Here is a 23,453-nt window from a genome sequence, read left to right on the forward strand (position 1 = left end):
AACTTTGTATCTCCCAAGAAGGAAAGTGATAAAATGACGCAGAGACATTTCCAAAGGGTTTTTAAGCTGGAAGAAGCCTTTTAGTGCATTCACTTATTCATTCATTCAATTAACTCTTACTATTTGCTTAACACCCTGATCATGAAATCCAGCCCCTTCATGAGGAAACTGAGGTCACAAAGGCGGTTAGAGACAGGGCTGGAAAGAAAGCCCAGATGTTCTATCTCAAGGACACTTCACTCCATAGTCCTGTTAAATATTCCCATGTAGTTACACTCAGGTGATGAAATAGGAGAGCATCTGTGTACTGCGTGTGACTTGCATGTAATTCATGTAATAAAGATAAAATATAAACCCCTCTGCCAGCCATTTCTCTATTACTCTAAATGCCACAGCTTAGAGAAGGTTCAGCATTAGGGCTAATATCTTCAGAATTCGTTTGGGAATTTTGCAAATATAGTAAATCTTTTTTTTTTTTTTAAACATCTTTATTGGAGTATAATTGCTTTACAATGGTGTGTTAGTTTCTGCTGTATAACAAAGTGAATCAGCTATACATATACGTATATCCCCATATCTCCTCCCTCTTGCGTCTCCCTCCCACCTTCCCTATCCCAGCCTTCTAGGTGTTCACAAAGCACCGAGCTGATCTCCCTGTGCTATGCGCTGCTTCCCACTGCTATCTATTTTACATTTGGTAGTGTATATATGTCCATGCCACTCTCTCACTTCGTCCCAGCTTGCCCCTCCCCCTCCCCATGTCCTCAAGTCCATTCTCTACGTCTGCGTCTTTATTCCTGTCCTGCCCCTAGGTTCTTCAGAACCTTTTTTATTTTTTTTTTTAGACTCCATATACATGTGTTAGCATACGGTATTTGTTTTTCTCTTTCTGACTTACTTCACTCTGTATGACAGACTCTAGATCCATCCACCACACTACAAATAACTAAATTTCGTTTCTTTTTATGGCTGAGTAATATTCCATTGTATATATGTGCCACATCTTCCTTATCCATTCATCTGTTGATGGACACTTAGGTTGCTTCCATGTCCTGGCTATTGTAAATAGAGCTGCACTGAACACTGTGGTACATGACTCTGTTTGAACTATGGTTTTCTCAGGGTATATGACTAGTAGAGGGATTGCTGGGTCGTATGGTAGTTCTATTTTTAGTTCTTTAAGGAACCTCCATACTGTTCTCCATAGTGGCTGTATCAACTTACATCCCCACCAACAGTGGAAGAGGATTCCCTTTTCTCCACACCCTCTCCAGCATTTATTGTTTCTAGATTTTTTGATGATGGCCATTCTGACTGGTGTGAGGTGATACCTCATTGTAGTTTTGATTTGCATTTCTCTAATAATTAGTGATGTTGAGCATCCTTTCATGTGTTTGTTGGCAATCTGTATATCTTCTTTGGAGAAATGTCTATTTAGGTCTTCTGCCCATTTTTGGATTGGGTTGTTTTTTTTTTTGATATTGAGCTGCATGAGTTGCTTGTATGTTTTGGAGATTAATCCTTTGTCAGCTGCTTCGTTTGCAAATATTTTCTCCCATTCTGAGGGTTGTCTTTTCGTCTTGTTTATGATTTCCTTTGTTGTACAAAAGCTTTTAAGTTTCATAAGGTCTCATTTGTTTATTTTTGTTTCTATTTCCATTTTTCTAGGAGGTGGGTCAAAAAGGATCTTGCTGTGATTTATGTCATAGAGTGTTCTGCCTTCTGCCTATGTTTTCCTCTAAGAGTTTTATTGTGTCTGGCCTTACATTTAGGTCTTTAATCCATTTTGAGTTTGTTTTTCTGTATGGTGTTAGGGTGTGTTCTAATTTTATTCTTTTACATGTAGCTGTCCAGTTTTCCCAGCACCACTTATTGAAGAAGCTGTCTTTTCTCCAATGTATATTCTTGCCTCCTTTATCAAAGATAAGGTGACCGTATGTGCATGGGTTTATCTCTGGGCTTTCTATCCTGTTCCATTGATCTATATTTCTGTTTTTGTGCCAGTACCATACTGTCTTGAATCCTGTAGCTTTGTAGTATAGTCTGAAGTCAGGGAGCCTGATTCCTCCAGCTCCGTTTTTTTTTCTCAACATTGCTTTGGCTATTCGGGGTCTTTTGTGTTTCCATACAAATTGTGAAATTTTTTGTTCTAGTTCTGTGAAAAATGCCAGTGGTAGTTTGATAGGGATTGCATTGAATCTGTAGATTGCTTTGGGTAGTATAGTCATTTTCACAATGTTGATTCTTCCAATCCAAGAACATGGTATATCTTTCCCTCTGTTTGTATCATCTTTAATTTCTTTCATCAGTGTCTTATAGTTTTCTGCATACAGGTCTTTTGTCTCCTTAGGTAGGTTTATTCCTAGGTATTTTATTCTTTTTGTTGCAGTGGTAAATGGGAGTGTTTCCTTAATTCCTCTTTCAGATTTTTCATCATTAGTGTATAGGAATGCAAGAGATTTCTGTGCATTAATTTTGTATCCTGCTACTTTACCAAATTCATTGATTAGCTCTAGGAGTTTTCTGGTAGCATCTTTAGGATTCTCTATGTATAGTATCATGTCATCTGCAAACAGTGACAGCTTTACTGCTTCTTTTCAGATTTGTATTCCTTTCATTTCTTTTTCTTCTCTGATTGCTGTGGCTAAAACTTCCAAAGCTATCTTGAATAACAGTGGTGAGAGTGGACAACCTTGTCTTGTTCCTGATCTTAGAGGAAATGGTTTCAGTTTTTCACCATTGAGAACGATGTTGGCTGTGGGTTTGCCATATATGGCCTTTATTATGTTGAGGTAAGTTCCTTCTATGCCTACTTCTGGAGGGTTTTTATCATAAATGGGTGTTGAATTTTGTCGAAAGCTTTCTCTGCATCTATTGAGATGATCATATGGTTTTTCTCCTTCAATTTGTTAATATGGTGTATCACACTGATTGATTTGCATATATTGAAGAATCCTTGCATTCCTGGGATAAACCCCACTTGATCATGGTGTATGATCCTTTTCATGTGCTGTTGGATTCTGTTTGCTAGTATTTTATTGAGGATTTTGCATCTATGTTCATCAGTGATATTGGCCTATAGTTTTCTTTCTTTGTGACATCTTTGTCTGGTTTTGGTATCAGAGTGATGGTGGCTTCGTAGAATGAGTTTGGGAGTGTTCCTCCCTCTGCTATATTTTGGAAGAGTTTGAGAAGGATAGGTGTTAGCTTTTCTCTAAATGTATGATAGAATTCACCTGTGAAGCCACCTGGTCCTGGGCTTTTGTTTGTTGGCAGAGTTTTAATCACAGTCTCAATTTCAGTGCTTGTGATTGGTCTGTTTATATTTTCTATTTCTTCCAGGTTCAGTCTCAGAAGGTTGTGCTTTTCTAGGAATTTGTCCATTTCTTCCAGGTTGTCCATTTTATTGACATATAGTTGCTTGTAGTAGTCTCTCATGATCCTTTGTATTTCTGCAGTGTCAGTTGTCTCCTTTTTCATTTCTAATTCTATTGGTTTGAGTCTTCTCCCTTTTTTTCTTGATAAGTCTGGCTAATGGATTATCAATTTTGTTTATCTTCTCAAAGAACCAGCTTTTAGTTTTATTGATCTTTGCTATTGTTTCCTTCAGCAAATATAATAAATCTTTTCCCCACTTCTTCGTACTCTTTATGATTTAAATACTTCAGTCATGCCTTTTCTCAAGTGTTGCCTTTACAGATTAAAATCCTATAAATAGCACTGACCCCTAAGGAAGATGATCTCATCCATACCCCTAGACTATTATTCCAGTTTCCTATCCATGTCAAAATGAATACCCCAATCTCAGGGTGGCTACCTTCTTAAAGGATTTGTTTTGGGGGGAACTTAAGGCATCTAATTCATAACAATGTGAAATTCATTTTCTGAGGTGTCTATACTCTTCCTTTAGACAATGAAATCCCTCAACTTGCTGATTATTGCTGAACTTGTTGATAGTTGAGGAGGTTGACTGGAGCACCTATGAGCAGAGGGGAACAGCTGCTCTTGCCAGCTGCCTTTTCCTCTGCATAGACATAAATACTGCCCAAGGAGGCTCTGCAGGGCAGGAGACAGAGAACTCATTGAGGTTGCTGCAAGGAGACCCTGTCTGATATTTTTGCTTAGTCAGTACATCTGTATGCATCTGGACCAAGGGATGCTGAGCTCTTAGCTCAATGACTAAGAGCAAGGATTCTGAAGCCCATCTACCTGGGTTCAAATCCTGGCTCTGCCACCCGGCTTTGACATTAGTTACTTAACCTTACTGTCTTCAGCTTCCTTACCTATAGATGGAGATACTATTTTTTTTTTTTTTTTATATATAGGGTTTTTGAGGATTAAATGTTACTATTAATAATTCCAGCAACAATTATCAAGTTCCTATTCCATTCCAATTACCATGAACAAGATAGAAATGGCCCCTTCCTTCATGGAATTTAGAGTACTTTTTCATACTAGGAACCCTGACCCATTTAAGGGTTGTGAAGTCAATGGTGAAGTGTGACCACATTTTGTTTTCGATGACTTAGGATAGAATTTCACAAAATAAGAGTTTTAGGAAACTTTTAAAATATTTTTATATGTATGTGTGGCCTGGGTCTTGATATAAAATGGATTTCTTGAGTCTAGTAAAGAAGATAAGAAATTAAACAGCAACCTGGATTCAGCATATGTGATAAGTTCAGTGAGTGTCATGGTGACACAGGAAAGTCACATGATCCCCTTTGGGTGGGTATGAAGAATCAGGGAAGCCTTCCAGGAGGAAGTGGCATTGAAGCTGAGACTTAAAGGAGGAGTAGAAATTAACCAAAAGAAGTTGGGGGAATAAACAAATACTTAAAAAAAAAAAAAGAAGTTGGGGGAGGTTGGGCAGGGAGCAGTTCCTTTAAGGGCAGTGAGGAGCCCTGGTGTGGGAGGAGGCATGGGGGGTGGTGGTTGGTTAATGAAGCAAGGAGAGACTTGCTCAGATTTGCATTTTATAAAGGCACTCTGGCTGCTTGCAGAGAATGGGCAGAGAGAGTAGGGAGACTGTTTAGTAATTTCAGGACACAGTGGTCTAGACTAGGGTGGGGACAGTGGGTATTGAGAGCGACAGGACCCTGGTGATTGACGGGGAAAGGTGCTAGTCTGGGATGACACCCATCTGACTCACATGTCTGACACCTAATTTACAGAGGTTGCAGGGGACAAATCTAAGTCTGTAAGCCCCAAGCCCCTGACTTGAGGAACTGTTCCCGTAAACAGGAAGACAGGGCCTTTCAATCACTTTGCAAATCATCTCTCCATCCCACTGGACATATCTGTAGACTGTTGCTGGCCTAGCAGTTGGCAGGGCTTCCTGTTCCAAAGTGGGACGGTTCTTGGCAGGAGATGGAAAGCTGGAAACAGAATGCGAACTGGGCTAGCCAGGCACCTTGCATAAAGAGAAAAGAAAAGAAAAGAAAGGAAACCTGGTACTTTCCCATCTGATCCAGAATATCTGGTCAGAAAATAATTTAAAAGGACAGATAATTCAAAGATGTTTCTATTTGGCTTTGAAATGCCATGCATTTTTGGCAGTGGATTTACCTTGCCAAATGTTTTTCTAAGGCGTCATTTTGCATTCCCTGAACACAGACCATCTGGGCAGCAAAGGGCTGAACCAGAGCCCAGGAGGGAGTCTGGGTGGCTGGCTGAGGAGGTACTGATACTTGAAAATTGGACGGAGACCACAACTCTCCCTTATCACCCCAGTTGATCAATACTTGTCTGTCTACCTCTGTCCTGCCACAGAGCAGGGAGCTTTTTCTGACCTAAGCTTTGCCAAGTCACGTGGTGACTTAAAAAGCAGCTATCTAGTTCCCAGGACGCACCCAATGCTTTCTTCCCATATCTCTGAACACTCACAGGGCCACCTCTACTCCACAGGGGGGCAGCCAGCTGACCCAGGGCTCCACAGCAACCTCAAAATCAAACCATATTTGGAGCACGGGGCAGGCTGTTTACAGATGTCACCATAAAAGATATTTTAAGTTATAATCAGTCCTGTTTTATAGAAGGGCTGTAAAGGGGCCAGACCAGAAGGCCCCCTTTCCTGTTATTCATAAGATAGCTGCTTCCAGACAAGATAAAGATTAGTTTATCTTCCCTGGCTCAAGCCTACCTAAGAGAGGAAAGGGTCGCACTTCACAGAAATCACTTAAACAAAGGGTCTCTCCCATTTAGGACCTAGAAGAAATGTCAGGGTGGCAGCCACTCCCTACTAAAGAATTCCAAGCATTCCCCCATTCCTCCATCTGGAGGGTGCCAAGCCAGGGTAGTGGCCTGGTCCAGACTAGAATTCACTGGGAATAATCAGTAACAGGCCCAAATCTGGAAGTTCAAGGAAACTGGTTTTCCCCAATCTGTAGTAAAATTAAGCGAATTTTTTTTCTTCTTTTTCTTAAAAAAATTTTTTTTGGCTTTATTGAAATATAATTGACATATAAAATTGTAAGATATTTAAAGTGTCCACTATGGTGAAAATATATATATACATACACACACACACACACACACACACACGTATATATGTTGTGGAAGGATTCCCCCCATCTAGTTACATCCATCACCACACATATTTATCTTTTTTTGCCTGTGGGAGGACATTTAACTTCTAAGTGCTGTTTTTCATAACCCGAGAAGAGGGCATTTCCTACTTCCCCAGGGTTGGGTAACAGTTTTTTCACAGTAAAGTCTTAATCCTTAAAAGGTGCTCTGCGACCCATATCCGTTTTCCAAGTGTTGGTTATCTTTCCCTTCATGGAACCTTGTTCCTAAAGAGGACGAGCTGCCAAACTAAGGCCGTCGCTGTGTTTTGAAAAATCCAGCAGAGTTTTTTTTCGACTCGGTTTCCTGAAAAATTTAAGGAAGCCAAGCCAGCGTCTGTGCCAGGAGCTTGTGACCTGACACCCACCTCTTCCCCTCCTTTAATGTCCCCTTGATTGGAGGTGGCCAAAGGGGACTTTGGAGGCTCGCCCAAACCTTTAGCTCAGATTCCCCACCTCCATGCCAGACAGCAATCCCATCTCACACTCCTCCATTCCTCATACACACACACCTCTCATAGGTCATCCTCCGCGCGCAGCCGGGAGGGGAAAGAAAACGTGAGCTAACGCAACAGGTTCCACCCACAGCCTGAACTTAACAAGGGGAGACGGCCAGGCGACTGGAGCTGGGCGGTGGAGGGAGAGGAAGCGGCGAGGAGGAAGGTGGAAGGGAAATGATGGTGCATGACCACCGAGCACACGTCACTCGGACTCCCACATGGGCTTGTGTATGTGCGCATGTAGCGGGAGGGAGGTCCTGCAAGGGGTCACTTGGGGACTTCCGCGCGGGTTTGGGAGGCACCGGGCCTGCGCTTTGGGATGCGCGGGGGTTTAGGCGGGGTAATGAGCCCCGCAGAGAGGGCTTGAGGCTCTCCCAGGAAATATCAGTGTGTCTGGGGGTTAAAATTCACCACCCTCCCCAGGGCGCCGCCCCTACTAAGTGGTCCTGTCTGCGCCCCTAAAGCCCCGAGTCCCCTTCCCTCGGGCCTTTTCCCGGCCCCTCCAACGCGATCCCCGCCCGGCCTCCCGCCCCAGCCTGCTTCCGAGAAAGCCGGGAGAGCGGACTGCGCCGCGCCCGGCAGCCTCTGGGCATGCTCGGTGGCGGGACCGGCTCCGTGCCGGCAGGGCGCGTCCTCCCTCCCCCAGGGCGGCGGCGGCGCCTGCAGCTACGGCCGCCGCGTCCCGGCCCCGCACACCTTTGGGGGCCGCGGGGGCCACCCTGCCCGGCGGGAGCCGAGAGCGGCCCCCACCCCGAGCCTTCCGGCGAGCCGAGGAGGGGCCGGCCGGGGAGGCGCGGAGGCGGGAGTGAGACCTCCGAGCTGCCTGCGGTTCCTTAGAAAGTAAAGCTCGGCTCGCCAGCGGAGCCGGGCTCCCGGCCGCCGGCGGGGGCGGGGCGGGGCCGGGTAGGGGGTGGTCTCGGCGCCCTGCGCGAGGTGCGAATTTAGTAGCCGCCCACCCTCTTCTCGGTCCCCGCCCCCAGGGAGTTATAATTCTCTGGGAAAGTGTCTGGTTCTCGGAGAATCCCTGGGGCGGGGTGCGGGGGCGCGCCCGGCGCAAAATGGTTAAAACAAAGTCCATGTGCGCCCCGGGGTGCCTCTTATGGAAAGTCTACGTGCCGGTGGCTGGGCACCCCCTTTGCTGATTTGAGGGTTAGTTACCCGGAGGAAGTCTGCCTGTCGCAGGGGAGGGGATGGGATGAGGAAAGCCTCAGGCTGGTGCCGGATCCCCCCCCCCGCAGGCCTCTTTGGGGGGCGCACCTCCAGCCAGGCGGGCGCGGGGCCCCGGGCCGGGGCGTTCGCGGCGGGCGGCGGGCGGCGGGCGGCGGCCGGAGCAGGCTCGGCCCGGCGGCTCACTCTTTCTGCCTCCTCCCCCCAGGATTACCGAGAGGATGGGATGGATCTAGGCAGTGACGCCGGCAGCAGCAGCAGCAGTAGCCGCGCCAGTTCGCAGTCCAACTCCACCAAAGTGACCCCTTGCTCCGAGTGCAAATCCTCGTCGTCGCCGGGGGGCAGCCTGGACTTGGTGTCTGCCCTGGAGGACTATGAGGAGCCCTTCCCGGTCTACCAGAAGAAGGTGATTGATGAGTGGGCGCCGGAGGAGGACGGGGAGAAGGAAGAGGAGGAGGAGCGCGGCGAGCGAGGGTACCGGGATGACCGCTGTCCTGCCCAGGAGCCGGGGGACGTGAGCGCCAGGACCCGCAGCGGCGGCGGCAGGGGCGCCACCACCGCCATGCCGCCCCCCGTGCCCAACGGCAACCTCCACGCGCACGACCCCCAGGACCTCAGGCACAATGGCAACGTGGTGGTGGCCAGCCGGCTCAGCGGCTCCCGGGGCCCCCGCCGGGCGGTCCAGAAGCCTCAGCCGGCGGGGGGCCGGCGCGGTGGCCGGGGCCCGGCGGCCGGGGGCCTCTGTCTTCAGCCCACGGACAGCGGGACGTGCGTCCCGGAGGAGCCCCCGGTGCCCCCTATGGACTGGGAGGCTCTGGAGAAGCATCTGGCTGGGCTGCAGTTCCGGGAGCAGGAGGTGCGGAACCAGGGCCAGGCGAGGACCAACTCCACCTCGGTAAGTTGCCCGGGGTGCGTGCCCACGCGCGCACACACGTACACACCCCGCGCACAGCCCGCACGCGCCCTACCCGCGCTCCCGCCCGGCGGCGGCCCCATTCATCCTGCCCCGAGGGTGGGTGCCGGGCAGGAGAGCCTGACTTATGCTCTCCTGGGGTACCTTTGCTCAGTCTCTGAGCTGTCTGGGTTTGCAGGGTGGGCGGGGAGGAGGGAGGGGCAGCCAGAGGGCAGCGGAAAGTCGGGTTAGTGGAACCAGCGACTCATTTTAATGGAATTACTTATGGAGACGAGGTCGTGAGTCACTTGCCTGAAAATAAATCCGGGGAGATTTTGGCACCGAAGTCGGTGGCCTGTGTGTGTGTGGGGGTGATATCTTAGGTCGTAATAGTTGTGGCTTTGTCAGCCGTGGTGGGTGTCCCTTCGTTGCCACTAATGTCTCATCCATATACAGGCTGTCCCTACGCACAAGCACGCATTCGCCTGCCCACACCTCCGGTGAGGCAGCAGGGATTGTTCCCTCTTGGCGTTTGAGCGGATGCTCCTGCATTGTAATGGGTTGACCGCCCTCCTCTGAGATTTTTTCCTTTCTGAAACCCGATCTATTGTTGACCTGAGGGAACGGGTGAATTGACCTGCTAGGATGAGGGAGTGGTTCTTTCCTCTGTGGGCTGACTCACCCCCTCTCCGCTGAATCCCGCCTGGTTTTGATAAGCAGTTCCTTACCGGAGGCTTGCGCCTCAGTTCAGGAAACCCAGAGAGGGAACGGTGCTGGAGTGGAAAAGAGAGAGGGAGGGAAGGAGGGATACATCTATAATAAGAAGCTCTGGCAGGTTCACACTTGTCTCAACATCTTTTTTGCCCCTGAGAGGAGAGCAGATAAATGACTTAAAAGAAAAGCGTCATGAATGTAGCTCCCCTATTTATCACTGTCTTGAGATAAAGCAACAGTTGTAATTTGAAATCATTAATGAACAGATCCTAAATGGGGCTGAAGGGCATACAGTTTAAATGAGCTGCTTTCTGTGTGTGGCAGTGTGGGAGAATGCCTGCTTGCAGGTGTAATTTTTCGGCTCCAGGGCCCTGGGGCTACTGGAAATTGGGTGCATGCACTTCTGACTTCAGGGGTAAGGACAGTTGATTGGCACGGTTTCTATCAGAGGGAGCCCTTGGCTGACAGAGCCCACTGGTTAGTGTCCCTTGAGAAACTACCTATTAAATTAACACACTCATTTTAATACCAGCTGTTTACCATGGCCACTCGCAGACACGGAATCTTTCCATTACAGCCAGTACTCTGTCTCGTACCTTGCAATTCAAAACATGCTTTTCCCACCTAGTGCTGAGAAAAATACCTGATTAAGCTCCCTGGACTTAAACAATGACTTGAAGATACATAAGATTCCTTTACTATGGCCTGACATTTTTACATTCCAGGAAAATGTAATAATTGGGTATACATGCAAAGTTAGGGTTTGATGATGACAATGAGTTCCATTATTCAAAAAGTTCTTGAGCACCCATGTGCTCTGTGCTAAATTCAAGGTGTGATTCTCAGCGCTGCGGTTACACATCTGACCACGTGGGCCTGGAATTACGGTGAGCGAGGTAGGGATGCAGACTGACTCCCCGCCCCAGGAACTTACAATTTAATGGCTAACCTAACAGACCAGCCTACCCCAACACACACACACACCTTCTTCCTTATTGAAGAATAAGGACTGAATCTTTCCTTCTTGGGCCATCTTTGAAACCTGAGGGTGTCTTGTCTCCTCACCTAGTGAACAGTTTGCATTGTGGGTTCCTCCCCTCTCCTTCCCTCGCCCTCCTGAAAATGTCCCCACCTGGGCATTTCCTCCACAAGTCACACCGAATTTTGGGTTCCATTGCTTCAAAGTAAGTATATGTACAGAAAAAACGGGAGAAGGAAGTGGCCTGTGAGGTTGTTTAATATTGAAATTTTCCATATTTTGGTTTGTATTGGAACAAAATTACTAGCTGCTGTTAGTTTAGAATAGTGTTTTTCAAACTGCAAGTTCCCCATGAAGTCACCTTATCACTTTTTAAAAAATAAGATAGAATGTACTGCAGTGTGTTGCAGGTAGTCACAGTAAGATTGTTTTTTTTAGAAAGTTTTGTTTCAGTTTTATGTAGACGCTGGGTTACAGTGTAAGATTTCTTTCCCACTGTGGGTCACTGTCATAAAAGTTTGGAAAACACTGGTTAAAATCCTGTTTACTCCTGCCTGGAATAAGTGCAAGAATTTATAACCCTGAGGACAGAAGTTTGAGAGTAACAAAGGAGTTGGTGTAAAAGAAGAAGTCTGTCCTGAAGGAGTTGCTCAAATCGAGCGGTATTTTTGCTCCTCCTTAAAAAGTTGTGTGTAAATACATTTAGGTGAAATTAATACATAGTACTGGGAGGAGGGGTATAAAATGAAAAAGGCAGGTACAGCTCCTTCACCTGTGAAGAGACCCAAATAAGCTATTCCCACCACATGACTTTTGCCCGTGCTGTTACCTCTGCTTGGAATCCAGTGGCTGGTTCCTCCTGGTTCCTCCTCATCATCCCAGACTGTGCTCAACTCACCTCCTGAGAGAGGCTGTCCCCGGCCCCCCTCCCTGATACAGAGTAAGGCACTCCACCACCTACCAAGGCACTCCTCGTGTATTAGTGCTTATCACTGCCTGACATTATCATGTTCAGTTCTTCATTTTTGGTTCTCTAGAATCGAATTGGAGTGCAGGGGTCTTGCCTGCGTCGTTTCATTGTTGTAACCTAGAGCCTGCGACAGTGTCTGAGAAGTAGTAGGTTCTCAAATACTGAATAAATGAAGTGTTTATAAGACTCACACGGCCCAGACCTAAGCCAGCCCCCTCATTGTACAGTTGAGAAAATTGAGGCCTAGAGAGGTTAAGAGATTTGCCGAAGATCCCAGTAAGAAAACTACGAAAGGGTTTTTGTCCTTCCTTCTGATGCCAGACTAGGTTTTTTTCCTTTTGATGCTCAAAATTAGTTGAAACAAGAGGAAAGGAAAGAGCTTCCATGTTCCTGAAATAACTTAAAGGGTTTCCTAATGACAGGTCCTCTCTTGGATTTCCTTAGTGTTAAGGACAGAAGTAAACTAGGAAATAATCAAAATCCCATGACTTTACGGGTCTCTTCTCACAGACGGGGTTTGGTGTGAATGGAAACACGTTGAGTTCTGCCCAGCAAAGCAGCAGCTGCCTTCTCATCCCTGTCCAACGCCCCTTTCTTCCTCTTGGCTACAGCGATACACTCCAAACGAAACACTGAGGTCGCAAAGATGTGCTGACGATCAGCTGTCTCCAATCCAGGGAAGATTTAGAGGCACGTTTAAAAACACGCAGCGTTTGGGTAGGACTTCAAACCTAGGGCTGACCTTTACCTTGTGAAGCTGTGAGCAGCTCATTTCTCCCTTGGTGCCAGTGGAGGGGCATGAGCTTGGATGCTCCTGGGAACCACCTTTGGTGTCAGAGCAGGAGGTGCCTGGGGAGTCTTGAAGGAAGCTCTGGTCGCCTGACTTCCTGCTGTCTTCTCAGGGCTGCTCCATCACAAACCTGCATCGCCTCAGGCGACCCACCCGCTCCTCAACGTCCCAACCCCTCACCTTGACGTCAGAGCCTTGAGGGCAGCGAGGTCACTTTATCCCACTGCCTTATCCCCAGTAGCTCACTTGTGCCTGACACACTCTTTGGGGGCGGGGGTGGGGGTGGTGCGGGCGGACAGGGAGGGGAGAGGTTTCACCCAACAACCAGAACTACTCCTGAAGTGCCCCCTCCAGTTGGCCAGACCCCTCCCCACCTCCATCCCGTGTCCCTGTGTTTCTCATGGTCCTGCCCTGGGCCTCCAGGTGTGTGAACGCCACTGGTAAACTCAAGGGCCACACACAACCCAGGAGTGAGATTTAGAACCAGGGTGCCAAGTTACGTGAGCCCTGCCCCCATATGTTCGCGTTCATCCTAAATTCTCTTCTCCCTGCCTGCTCTATGGGAACTGGCGCGGACAATCCTGAGGGGCGGTCCTGAGGGAAACCTGGAGCTTCTCTTCCCGTTTCCCTCTTCTGAGCGCAGCCCCAAGCCTCTGTCTTTCTCCTGCTTCTCCAGGACCTTAGTGTGTCACAGTACCATTCTTCTGCCTCCCCATCACCAAGTGGAGGGGGGTGCCCACTGCCTCAACCTACTCCTCTTCCTAAGTGGAGTATAACTTCACCCTTTTTTCTCCCTCCTACTTCTCCCTCCTTTTGATTCTTTATTTTTTAAAAAATAGCTCCGTTGAGGTAGAATTGACATACAATTAACTGCACATTTAAAGCCAAGGTGATGCATCTATCTCTCACCCGCAACAGTATCCTCTTGCTGCTTTGCAGTCCTTCCCATTCTGTTCCTTGGCAACCACTGATCTTATTTCTATCACTATAAGTTAGCTTGCATTTTCTAAAACTACTGTAAAAGGAATCATATAATATGTACTCAATTTTGTCTGGCATCTTTCAGTCAGCATATAATTATTTTGTGATTCATCTGTGTTATCGTGTATGTCAATAGCTCATTCCTTTTTATGGCTGAGTAGAGTTCCATTTTATGGATATACCCTACTCCCTGGTTGATGCACCTTTGGGCGGTTTCTAGTTTTTGTCTATTACAAATAAAAGTGCTGTGAACATTCACGTACAAGTCTTTGTATGGACATATCCTTTCATTTCTCTTGGGAAAATACCAAAGAGTGGAATGGCTGGATCCTATGGGAGCTGTGTGTTTAACTGTTCGAGAAGTTGCCTGTTTTCCAAAGAATTGGCACCATTTGATGTTGGTTTCCTCTCCCACCTGTTGGTGTATTCCATCTGTGTCCTTGGGGATTTGCAGGACATCTCTCTTCAGGTGACTGGGGTGACTGATCCCCTATCTCTTAAGAGAAAACAACAGCAAAGTACCAGGATCACATCTTATAGCCAACCGAAGTCATTACACCCATTGCTCAAAAAAAGGAAAGGACTCTTTTTTAAATTAAAGAGGAGTTCTAGTTGTAGACCTGACACATTTTCATTGCAGTTTTATTATTTTTTACTGCCTGTGACAGATGCATTTTCCTCCATTAATGAGAAGATAAGAATAATTTTAATCAACATGTTAATTGAAAACAAGTGCTGATGAAGTTATTTCCAAAGTACTTGAAAGCAATTTGTCTTTTTATTTGTTTGTACTATTAACTAGTAGCAAACTTTAAATAGCCTACACTTCTTCCTAGAATGGTACTAATTACAGGTTATTTTCAATGTATTATTCTGTAAGAATTATAGCCCAGTTACTCCTTCTCCGTCAATGACACTACTAAAGTAGCTTGAATGGCTGAGTAGTTTGTTTCCTTAGTTACTCAGGCTATGTTTAAATTGCATGAATTCCCATTTTTACAGACTGAATTAAGAGGTCTTTATTATTCCTGCAAAATATAGTAAAGTTTATAAGTTTAATAAGTTATGTGATTCATCAGCCTGGGATACCACAGTGAAAACATTCTGAGTGGTTTGCAGTTATCACTTATCCCTCTTAGAGAGCACGACATGACAGTGTTAAAATCACTTTTTTTTTTTTTTTACCATAACCGGAAATTACCGGGCTAGCTATATTCTTTGCTTCAACCTTTACCTTGAAATGTTTAGTGTCATCATCGTCTGCTTTTCTAATTTATGTTGATTTCTGTTTAAGAGCTGCAAAGGCTGCTCTATGCATTAGCATGTACTCAAGACTTCAAAGAAATACGGTTGGGTTTTCCAACAACTTAGGTTGCAGGTAAACCACAGGTTCTGAGGCTCTGTTTGTGTATTTCAGCTACCATCAGATAGTTCATCCTACTGCAGAAGAGCCTTTTGAAAATATTGTAGTTGGATTAAAGGAAATCTTTGCCCACCAAGTGGTTTGTACGTAGTGGTCCTTTAGAACATTCTAAGGATCACTGTCGTGCCGCAGATCTGAAAAACAGATACAGATATTCTCATCACACATTCATTGAGCTGTTTGAACATCTCACCGCCGACATCACGTCACCTTCCTCCATCCCTTTCTAGCTCAGAATGCACTTTCAACTCTAGAACCTTTGCCTGGCATTCCTTGTGACTTCACTCCCAGGAAGGCCCAGCATGAGCCCTTTGCTCTGTAGCAGGTCCGGACGCTACTGTCCACCAAACCGCCCAGCACTCTCTTCCCCAAGGCGTGCTCTGATTCAGCTTCTTTGGGAAGCTGTACCTGATCATCTCGGCTCTAAGCAACCTCTCTTCCGAACTTCTTACTCCGCTTGTGTTTCACTTCCTCATTCTTAGGTTTTAAAAGGCTCATCCCTGACAAAACTCAAACCAGACCTGTCAATCTCTGGTTTCAGGCTCTTTCAGTGATATTGTTTGCATTCTCTTTTTGTGGGTATGTCTCTTATCTGCCCAACTATTTTAAATCCCTCCTCCCCTTCAAACACATACATGTACAGGCTCGGGCATTTCCTGAGGACTGGACATTTGATGAATGCTTGTTACCTGGTTAATGTATTTTGTACCACGTTTCTGTTTAGTTTTTAAATTTGCTCAAAGCCGGTATACTATGAACTTTATTAATACTAATAATAGTAATTACAGATCCTTCCTTAAAAGTTTATATGAACTCTGTGACATTACATTTGCATTTTAAAATAGAAATTTGTTTTTACTCCTGGACCTTTGCCCCTGAAGACATGAATCGTTTTGTTTTCTTACCTCTGAAACTCAGTCCTAAGTTTTGTGTTTTTTTTAACAACAAGGACCTTTGCAAATGCTTTTCTTTAGCTGCTTTATGTTCCCTGAGCTGTTGGGACAGATGACACTTTATACTGTTGCTGCTTTATACTGTCAGTGACTGGGAGATTATTTTGCACACAGCTTTTGTAGAAATTCAAGTGCCAGTTATGAAACTGAGCATTTTTCATAGAAAAGTAATAGGATTTTAAAGATAGAAAGGATCTGAGAGGTCATCTCATCAAACCCTCGCCACTTTCAAAGGAGGAAGCAGGCTTATGAAGATTAAACGTCTTCACCCACCTTCCTCAGCCCAGGCCTGACCCAACCTCAAGTCACCTGACTCACAATTCCCACTTTTAATGAACTCGGCCCCCTTCAGCTACCTTTTTTAAAAGGAGTCTTTTCACAACTTAACTGGAGGATAGATCCAGCCTCATCACTTAAGAGCTTCAAGACTGGAAGTAGATTCTAATTTTTATCACCTGATAGAAAAGTTTCATTTTATTGTTTATTTCTTTTTCTTTTTTTAAAACCCATGTTGGAATACAATCATAAAATTGCCTCCTTCCATTCGGATTTCAGCTCATCACCGTATTTCTGCCAGCAGAAGAGTACTCTCCCTGGGTTGACAGATTTTTTTTTTCTGTCCTTTCTCCTTCGCCATCTGTAAACACCTTTTCCTGGCTGTCCACCCTCCTTTCCAGCACTGGGCAACACGCAGTCCTCTCCTCTCACAGGTTCAGGGCCGACTGGCCCTTGCGGACCGTGCAAGGAGCCGCCTGAGTACCAGGAGGCAGAGGAGGGAGCAGCGAGGGTGAGGGCTGACCGTTGTGCACGCCACTTCCATTTACAATCCGTCCATCGACTGTCAGGCTATGAGGCCATGCCCGGGTTCAGATAGACAGGGCGGAGAAGATTTCCATGTGGCTCACTGCACAAGTGGAAACATTTTGTTCTAACTAGACAGAGTTTTAAGTGAATCGTTTATTATAAGCTCAAAAAAAAGCAAAATAACAAAACCAAGAAGAGACTAGAAAGAAAGGCATTTGTGGAGTTCAGGAGAGGCCCATAAAGTAGTCTCTATTAGGACACTGGCTTTGTTAGAATATGGATGAAAACTAGGAATAGAAAAATGGACGTCAGGGAAGGGAGATGTGTTTGGGTTTTTACGTTGCCTGTGTGGCGTTTCTGAGTTTCCCAGTTAAATCTGTAGAAGTGAATCATCACTCTTTCTTCTTGTCAGGTCCAGGAGAGTTGTAATAATCACTCTCCTTCACTTACCAAGTCTTATCAAATCCATAAGAGCGCTCATTGTTTCAGATGTTCTGGATGTGTTTGTTTTGGTTTGGTTTGGTTACTGCTATTCACTTTTGTGAATGATTCTGTTATTTTCCTTATATATTTGTTAAATAATTATGTCAAGCATGTTCTATCACTAATTTTCATCACTTGTTTTTCTCTGTTTTCATTCATGCATATATTTAACCTAATTTTATTCTCTCCACCTGACCTGTTTTTCAATATTTGTGTTATTATAGGTTATTCCCATTTTTTCCTACTTTTGTGGTATTTTCTCTATAAAGTATCAATATATGCGATTCAAAGGTGATGGTTGGGAATTCCCTGGCCGTCCACTGGTTAGGACTCTGCGTTTTCACTGCCAGGGCCCGGGTTTGATCCCTGGTCGGGGAACTAAGATCCTGGGAGCTATGTGGCAGGGCCAAAAAAAAAAAGAGAGAGAGAAAAGGGTGATGGTTTAGACTAGGAAACACCCAGGTGATAGGAATGAACTCGACCACTGCTTGTTCGGTACGAGGTTGATGGTTTTTAAAGTACTTGTAAAATATTTTTTAGTTATGTTTTACTGACATGAGGTTATCCTTAAAGCAAAGCTTACTGCAAGTGAAAAAGTTACCAGTTTTCTTCAGTCTAGCTTTGTATATCAGATTTCCTAATAATTGCCTCTTGTATCTGTACATTTTACTGATACCTCTGTATCTCCATCCACATATTTTATATTTACTTGTAATTGAGTGAACTTTTTGGTGTATCCATCATCAGCAATATCATGTCACCTTTCTCTCTCCTTTTTTTCCTTCCATTTCTCGAAGTCTCTCCTTAATATTTGTGGCTCATGAAAGTGATTGTGAATCTTCCTTGGGATACTAGCATAGTATACCAAAAAAAACATTTCAATTTTTATGGATTACAAGGAGCAGTGCATTAGTCAGCAGCTGATTTCTGCAGATTCATCAGTTCAAGAGTTTTATTACCCGTGTCCTAATAGAGATGATTGATTCTTCAAAACTCCTCCTCGTAGAAATAAATGTCTTAGTTATTCATGAATTTTTGGTTTTGTTTTGTTTTGTTTTAAATGTTACTAAAAGCTTCTATCCAGAAAGTGGTGGCAGCGTGAGGTTGGGGCTTTTCCAGGTGATGCTCTGTTTGCCCAGGCGGATGGGGTTGTTTTCACGGTGCTTGAGGAAGAGCAGAGAACAAAGCAGCATCTCTGCAGCCTCACAGTCAGGCCTCCAACAGCCAGATTTTCTACTGGTGCCTTCTGGACACACACCAGCCAGGCTGGTAGGTCGTTGTCCCCGTGGCAGCACATACCCATTGCTTCCTCCCCTCGGATCCCCCCGCTGTGATCCGCAGCCTGCCTCTGGTTCCCGTTTCACTCGTGTGTGGGTGACCTGTCTGTGAAGAGAACCAATACAAAGTCCATAAGAAAGTGGCTCCTCTAGTACTGGGCACCTCTGGTGGCCAGAGCCCCTGGCCAGGCTCCCTCATGGACCTCTTAGTGATGGAGAGCTGAGGACAGGCACTCTTCCGAGGCCAGCTAGCTGTGGCCAGGGACCACTCGCTCACTAATAGGCTGTAGACATGCCCTGAACAAAACAACAGGTAAGTCTAGACAGCTACTTGGTTCTGTAACTTGATTCTGTTTCCTTCTTGGTCTGCCATATATGGAAAGAACTTCGCTGTCTAAAAAAGTTGAAAGGGAATGAGGTAATTTCCTCGTAATTCCTGAGATCTCCAGCCGTGTTTTAAATTTAGATTTGAGGTTAGAGCGTTAAAAAAATAAAAACAGAAAAGCTGCTGTGTTATGAAATGCTAGGGCATTTTAAATGTCAAGTCCGTCAGCATGATAGCTTGTACCCCCATTTTCTCCATCCAAAGAAAGAGTAGTGTTAAACTTCTTTCTAAAATAAGAAGGGGCTGGACCTCTGGGAACCTGGCACAGTGTCTTCTTAGAAAAGAACGTAAAGCCTAATCTCCACTCCTATAAAAATAACATGTTTTCAAATAGTTTCAAAACCAACTTAGCCTTCTGTTTTTCTCCTCATGGCACCAGTGGCTAAAAATTATGCCACTTATGAAAATTACAATTTTTTTCTTTGTGCAGTCTTACAGAATTTTGGTCCGTTTTGACCGGGTCTGACATTTTATTATAAGCAACGACATCTTAAGTGCTCTGTCCTTTTTTTTTCCACTCTAAAATTGCTTCTGTGAGGAGTAAGAGAAGACCACTGGGATTTTATTTTTCAATACTTAAATTATGTAAATTATGTAATCAATGATCTCCTATTAGAGTTGTTATCCGGCCAACAGTGACCCCACCGTCTGACCCAAATAGCCCTTAAAGTAAGATCTTGTTCTAGAAGAACAACTTTAGGCAGCAGTAATTTTAAGTTTTTCTGAATACTGGCTCTACTATGGTATGGTGATCTCAGTATTAGATGTATTTTTCTTGTGTTTCATACGGAAACTTTCAACAAAGCAAACGTACAATGGTTGTGCTTAAACTAACATGCAAGACCTCTGCAGAAAGTCCAGTGCACTGGAAGCAAATTAAAATTCTCTTTTACTAGTAAACAATCACACTGAGAATGTGAATATTAGAGCTGGAAGGCACTCCATAGCAAGGGTGGCAAACTCAGATGCTTCCAGAGGCCACGGAGGAAACTAATGAGAGGAGTGGAGGACAGGTCCCAGGGACAGAAGACAGCTGTTCTTTCATACTACTGACTTGTTGCTGTTCCAGAACGGAGTCTCAGAGTTACGATATGTCAGGAGAAGCCCAAGACCCAGGTTTTTATGAGAAGTATCTTGAATACTAAATGCACTGCAAATAACTTTAAATAAATGCAGTTTTGTGGAGCTAAGAAACAGGTCTGTGGTTCAAAAGATGGTCTTGGGCTACCAGTTTTCCATCCCACACTTAACCCAACCCCTTCATTTTACAGGTAAGAAAACTGAGACCCAAAGATGTTAGGTCACTTACCTGAAGTGGGGATGAGGTGGGATGACTTGCTAAGAGGTTTGGTAAGAGTCTAGAAATGAGAGATCTCAGGGAGGAAAACTCCTGAAGGAGTGTTGGTCTTATTTACTGACACCAGCATAACATTTTTCCCCCTTTCAATGCTTAAAGTAATTTGAAACAATAACATCCAGAGGAAAAAAATAAGAGATGCCTTATGTACACACCTTCCTCTATTTCACTTTATTTTTTTATACATTCCATTACTTAGAATTTAGTTTTCTCTTTCATCTTCAAAGCAGTTCAAAAATTGATTTGTTATTTGGATTTGGGGTATTTCGTTATTTATGAAGGATGAAAAGGGAAGGGCTCTTTAAGAACAGATTGTCTTAAACATAAACATGCGTGTGCACACAGACACACACACACACACACACACATACAGTGCAGGATATGTGGCCTCAGTTCTTTTATCTGCTGGAAACTCATCTGAGACCATTTAATTCCAAGGGGTGGTGGTAGGGGTGAGTTCTAATAAAATTTATTGTTATATAGAATCTAATGAAACTTTAATATTGATGAATTGTATTGTTTTTATTTAACTAAATATATAGTATTTAGGAGGACTTATTGAAAGTGTAGAGATTGGGAAGTTTTTTTTTTCTTCTTTAGAACTATTGGCTATAAGTCCAAAGTCAACAGATTTCAAACAAATGAGACAAGTTTGGGGTGTTAATTCACTTTCCTTTGGAAAAATGGGAAACGTTCACTTAGCTTTTTTTAAAAAAAACTTTTTATCTGGGAATAACTTTAGATTTACAGAGGTGTTACAAAGATAGTACAGAAAGTTTCTGAATATCCTTTACCAACCTCCCCTGATGTTAACATTGTATATAATAGGTATATTATATATAATATACACATATATAATTATTAAGAGAAATATACTTGTTTTCTGATATTTCTTCAAATATAATAAATAGTTTGAGTATATGTAAGTGTGTGTGTGTTATATATAACTGTGGTACACTTGTCAAAACTAAGAAATGAACGTTGGCACAGTATTATTACCTAAACTGGAGGCTTTAATTGGATTTATATTAGCTTTTAAAATTAAGAAGGTTGTATTAAAACTACCCAACAAAGGTAATAAATAACACACAGGTTGTGGCTTTTGAAGAGAGGGGAGAGTTGGATCCTTCGTGCTGTCTCTCGGCCCCCCCAAAGTCATCCCAAGCGAACTTGAAACCGGAACAGAAATTCTGCTAGTGTGTTTGCTTTGTAGATGCATTTTGAAGACTCCTACCTCCTCTTCCGACGAGGCTGGCTTCCCTCAGTCTCTCCCCTGCAGGAGGAAGCGTGTGTTGTGAAGGGGCAGGAGAGGCAGGTGAAGAGAGAAACTCCACAGGCCTGTGGAGGGAAGGCTCCTCCCAGCAGGAAGGCAGGAGTCAGGGGGCTGTGTTTTGAGCCATCGTCTGCTTTCACGGGCTGCGGCCAGCCACAAATTGTCACTGTCCTTTGGAATGGTATTTGGCTCGCCAACATCTGAACCGTTTGTTTATTTGTTTTTTAACATCTTTATTGGAGTATAATTGCTTTACAATGGTGTGTTAGTTTCTGCTGTATAACAAAGTGAATCAGCTATACATATACATATATCCCCATATCTCCTCCCTCTTGTGTCTCCCTCCCACCCTCCCTATCCCACCCCTCTAGGTGGTCACAAAGCACCGAGCTGATCTCCCTGTGCTATGCGGCTGCTTCCCACTAGCTATCTATTTTACATTTGGTAGTGTATATATGTCAATGTTACTCTCTCACTTCGTCCCAGCTTACCCTTCCCCCTCCCCGTGTCCTCAAGTCCATTCTCTACATCTGCATCTTTATTCCTGTCCTGCCCCTAGGTTCTTCAGAACCATCAGAAAGAGAAAAATAAATACCATATGTTTATTTTTTTTTAATGAGGAAGCAGCATTTTGGCCTGGAAGTCTCCTTCCTTAAAGTTAAGGGTCTGGTGGAATTGTGAAGGCTCTGTGAGCCTGTGGCGTGAAAATTCCCACAGAAGGGAGTAAGTTACCGTTGACTAGAAAGAGGTGTAAGTGGCCTGGGGGACAAAGCCCACTCAGGCTGTGAAATGAGGGCTAAGTCATGAGGAACACATTTGGGAGACTTCACAGACTAGAAATGGTGAGGAAAGAGGTTTGAGACTCTCGTGAAAATGGAAAAGGAAAGGAACTTGGTATATCAGAATGTTCAGTATTTGCTGACTGATTGAATAATCCAGATTTTCAAAGCTAAACTGGTTGTGGGCTCCAGGCATAGTTTTATCAGCAATAGAAGGATGTCCCCATGACTCAGTGACTTCTCATAAGGAGCGTTCCCGGTTACTCATTCCCTGCCTTTGGGTGGCCTGGTTTGGCTGGCGGGATCAGTGATTTCCTCTTAGGACTTCTTCAAATTTCCCAGAATTCTTTTACTAATTACATGTTCAATGTATTGTGGATTATGATACTACTAAGTAAACGTTTCTTTCAGTAAAACCCATATAATCAGGTTGAAAACTGTGTGTTCTCCAGACCAAAATGGTTTTTTTTCTTTTTTTTGTATTGAAGTGTAATTGATTGACAATGCTGTGCCCATCTCTGCTGTGCAGCAAAGTGACTCAGTTATACACATATAGACATTCTTTGTTTTATATTCTTTTCCATTATGGTTTATCACAGGATATTGCAGACCAAATGTTTTGACTAGCTGCTTCAATTTATATACGCCTTTGAAATTCACTAGATGCTATGCTCGAGGATGGGACGTATGCACGTCACTGACATCTATACTCTTAGGTTCTTCCTCCTGTGGTGGATGTGCGTGGGGTTTCTGCCCAGCATGGGTTTACCCTTCCTAACAGCACACAGGTTCTTTTTAGGGAATTACCTCTTTTCTGCTGTGTGCGATTTTGGTGGGAGGGCAATTGCAAGTGGCTGACTCCTGTTCGGGCAACCTTAGCCCAGGTTCTCCCTCCCCTGACTCTGCCACAGGTGGAAGAGCTCCCCTGGGACTTTGGGTCTAGAGCGTTCCCTGCGAGGCCCTCCGGAGCAATGGGAGGCCTCCTCGCGGTGGTGACTGCTGCCGAACCCTTCCCATGAGGGGACCACGGTCGTGGCTTCTGCTTCCCAACCTTCCCCGCCTCCCCTGGTTTCTCAGTGCCCACCTCCTGTTGATTCTCTGAGCTTAAATCAGCCAGGGTTGGTTTTATTGCTGTCAAATCAGGAACCCTAACTAACAGC

The 23,453-nt window shown here is 44.7% G+C and overlaps 1 protein-coding gene across 5 annotated transcripts in view; it reads left to right on the forward strand.

The window, feature by feature from the left end:
- The first annotated feature begins 7,209 nt into the window (after positions 1-7,209).
- SCHIP1 (schwannomin interacting protein 1) overlaps positions 7,210-23,453 on the forward strand; it is a 122,876-nt gene continuing 106,632 nt past the window's right edge. The window contains exons 1-2 of one of the 5 annotated variants that reach the window (XM_068546177.1): positions 7,210-7,294; positions 8,442-9,128. In XM_068546177.1, coding sequence (XP_068402278.1) covers positions 7,241-7,294; positions 8,442-9,128 — 741 coding nt within the window. In that variant the 5' untranslated portion in view covers positions 7,210-7,240. The other 4 variants (XM_068546176.1, XM_068546180.1, XM_068546179.1 and 1 more) reach the window with 4 other exon arrangements.

Source organism: Eschrichtius robustus, chromosome 6, assembly GCF_028021215.1.
Source record: "Eschrichtius robustus isolate mEscRob2 chromosome 6, mEscRob2.pri, whole genome shotgun sequence".
Taxonomy (NCBI): domain Eukaryota; kingdom Metazoa; phylum Chordata; class Mammalia; order Artiodactyla; family Eschrichtiidae; genus Eschrichtius; species Eschrichtius robustus.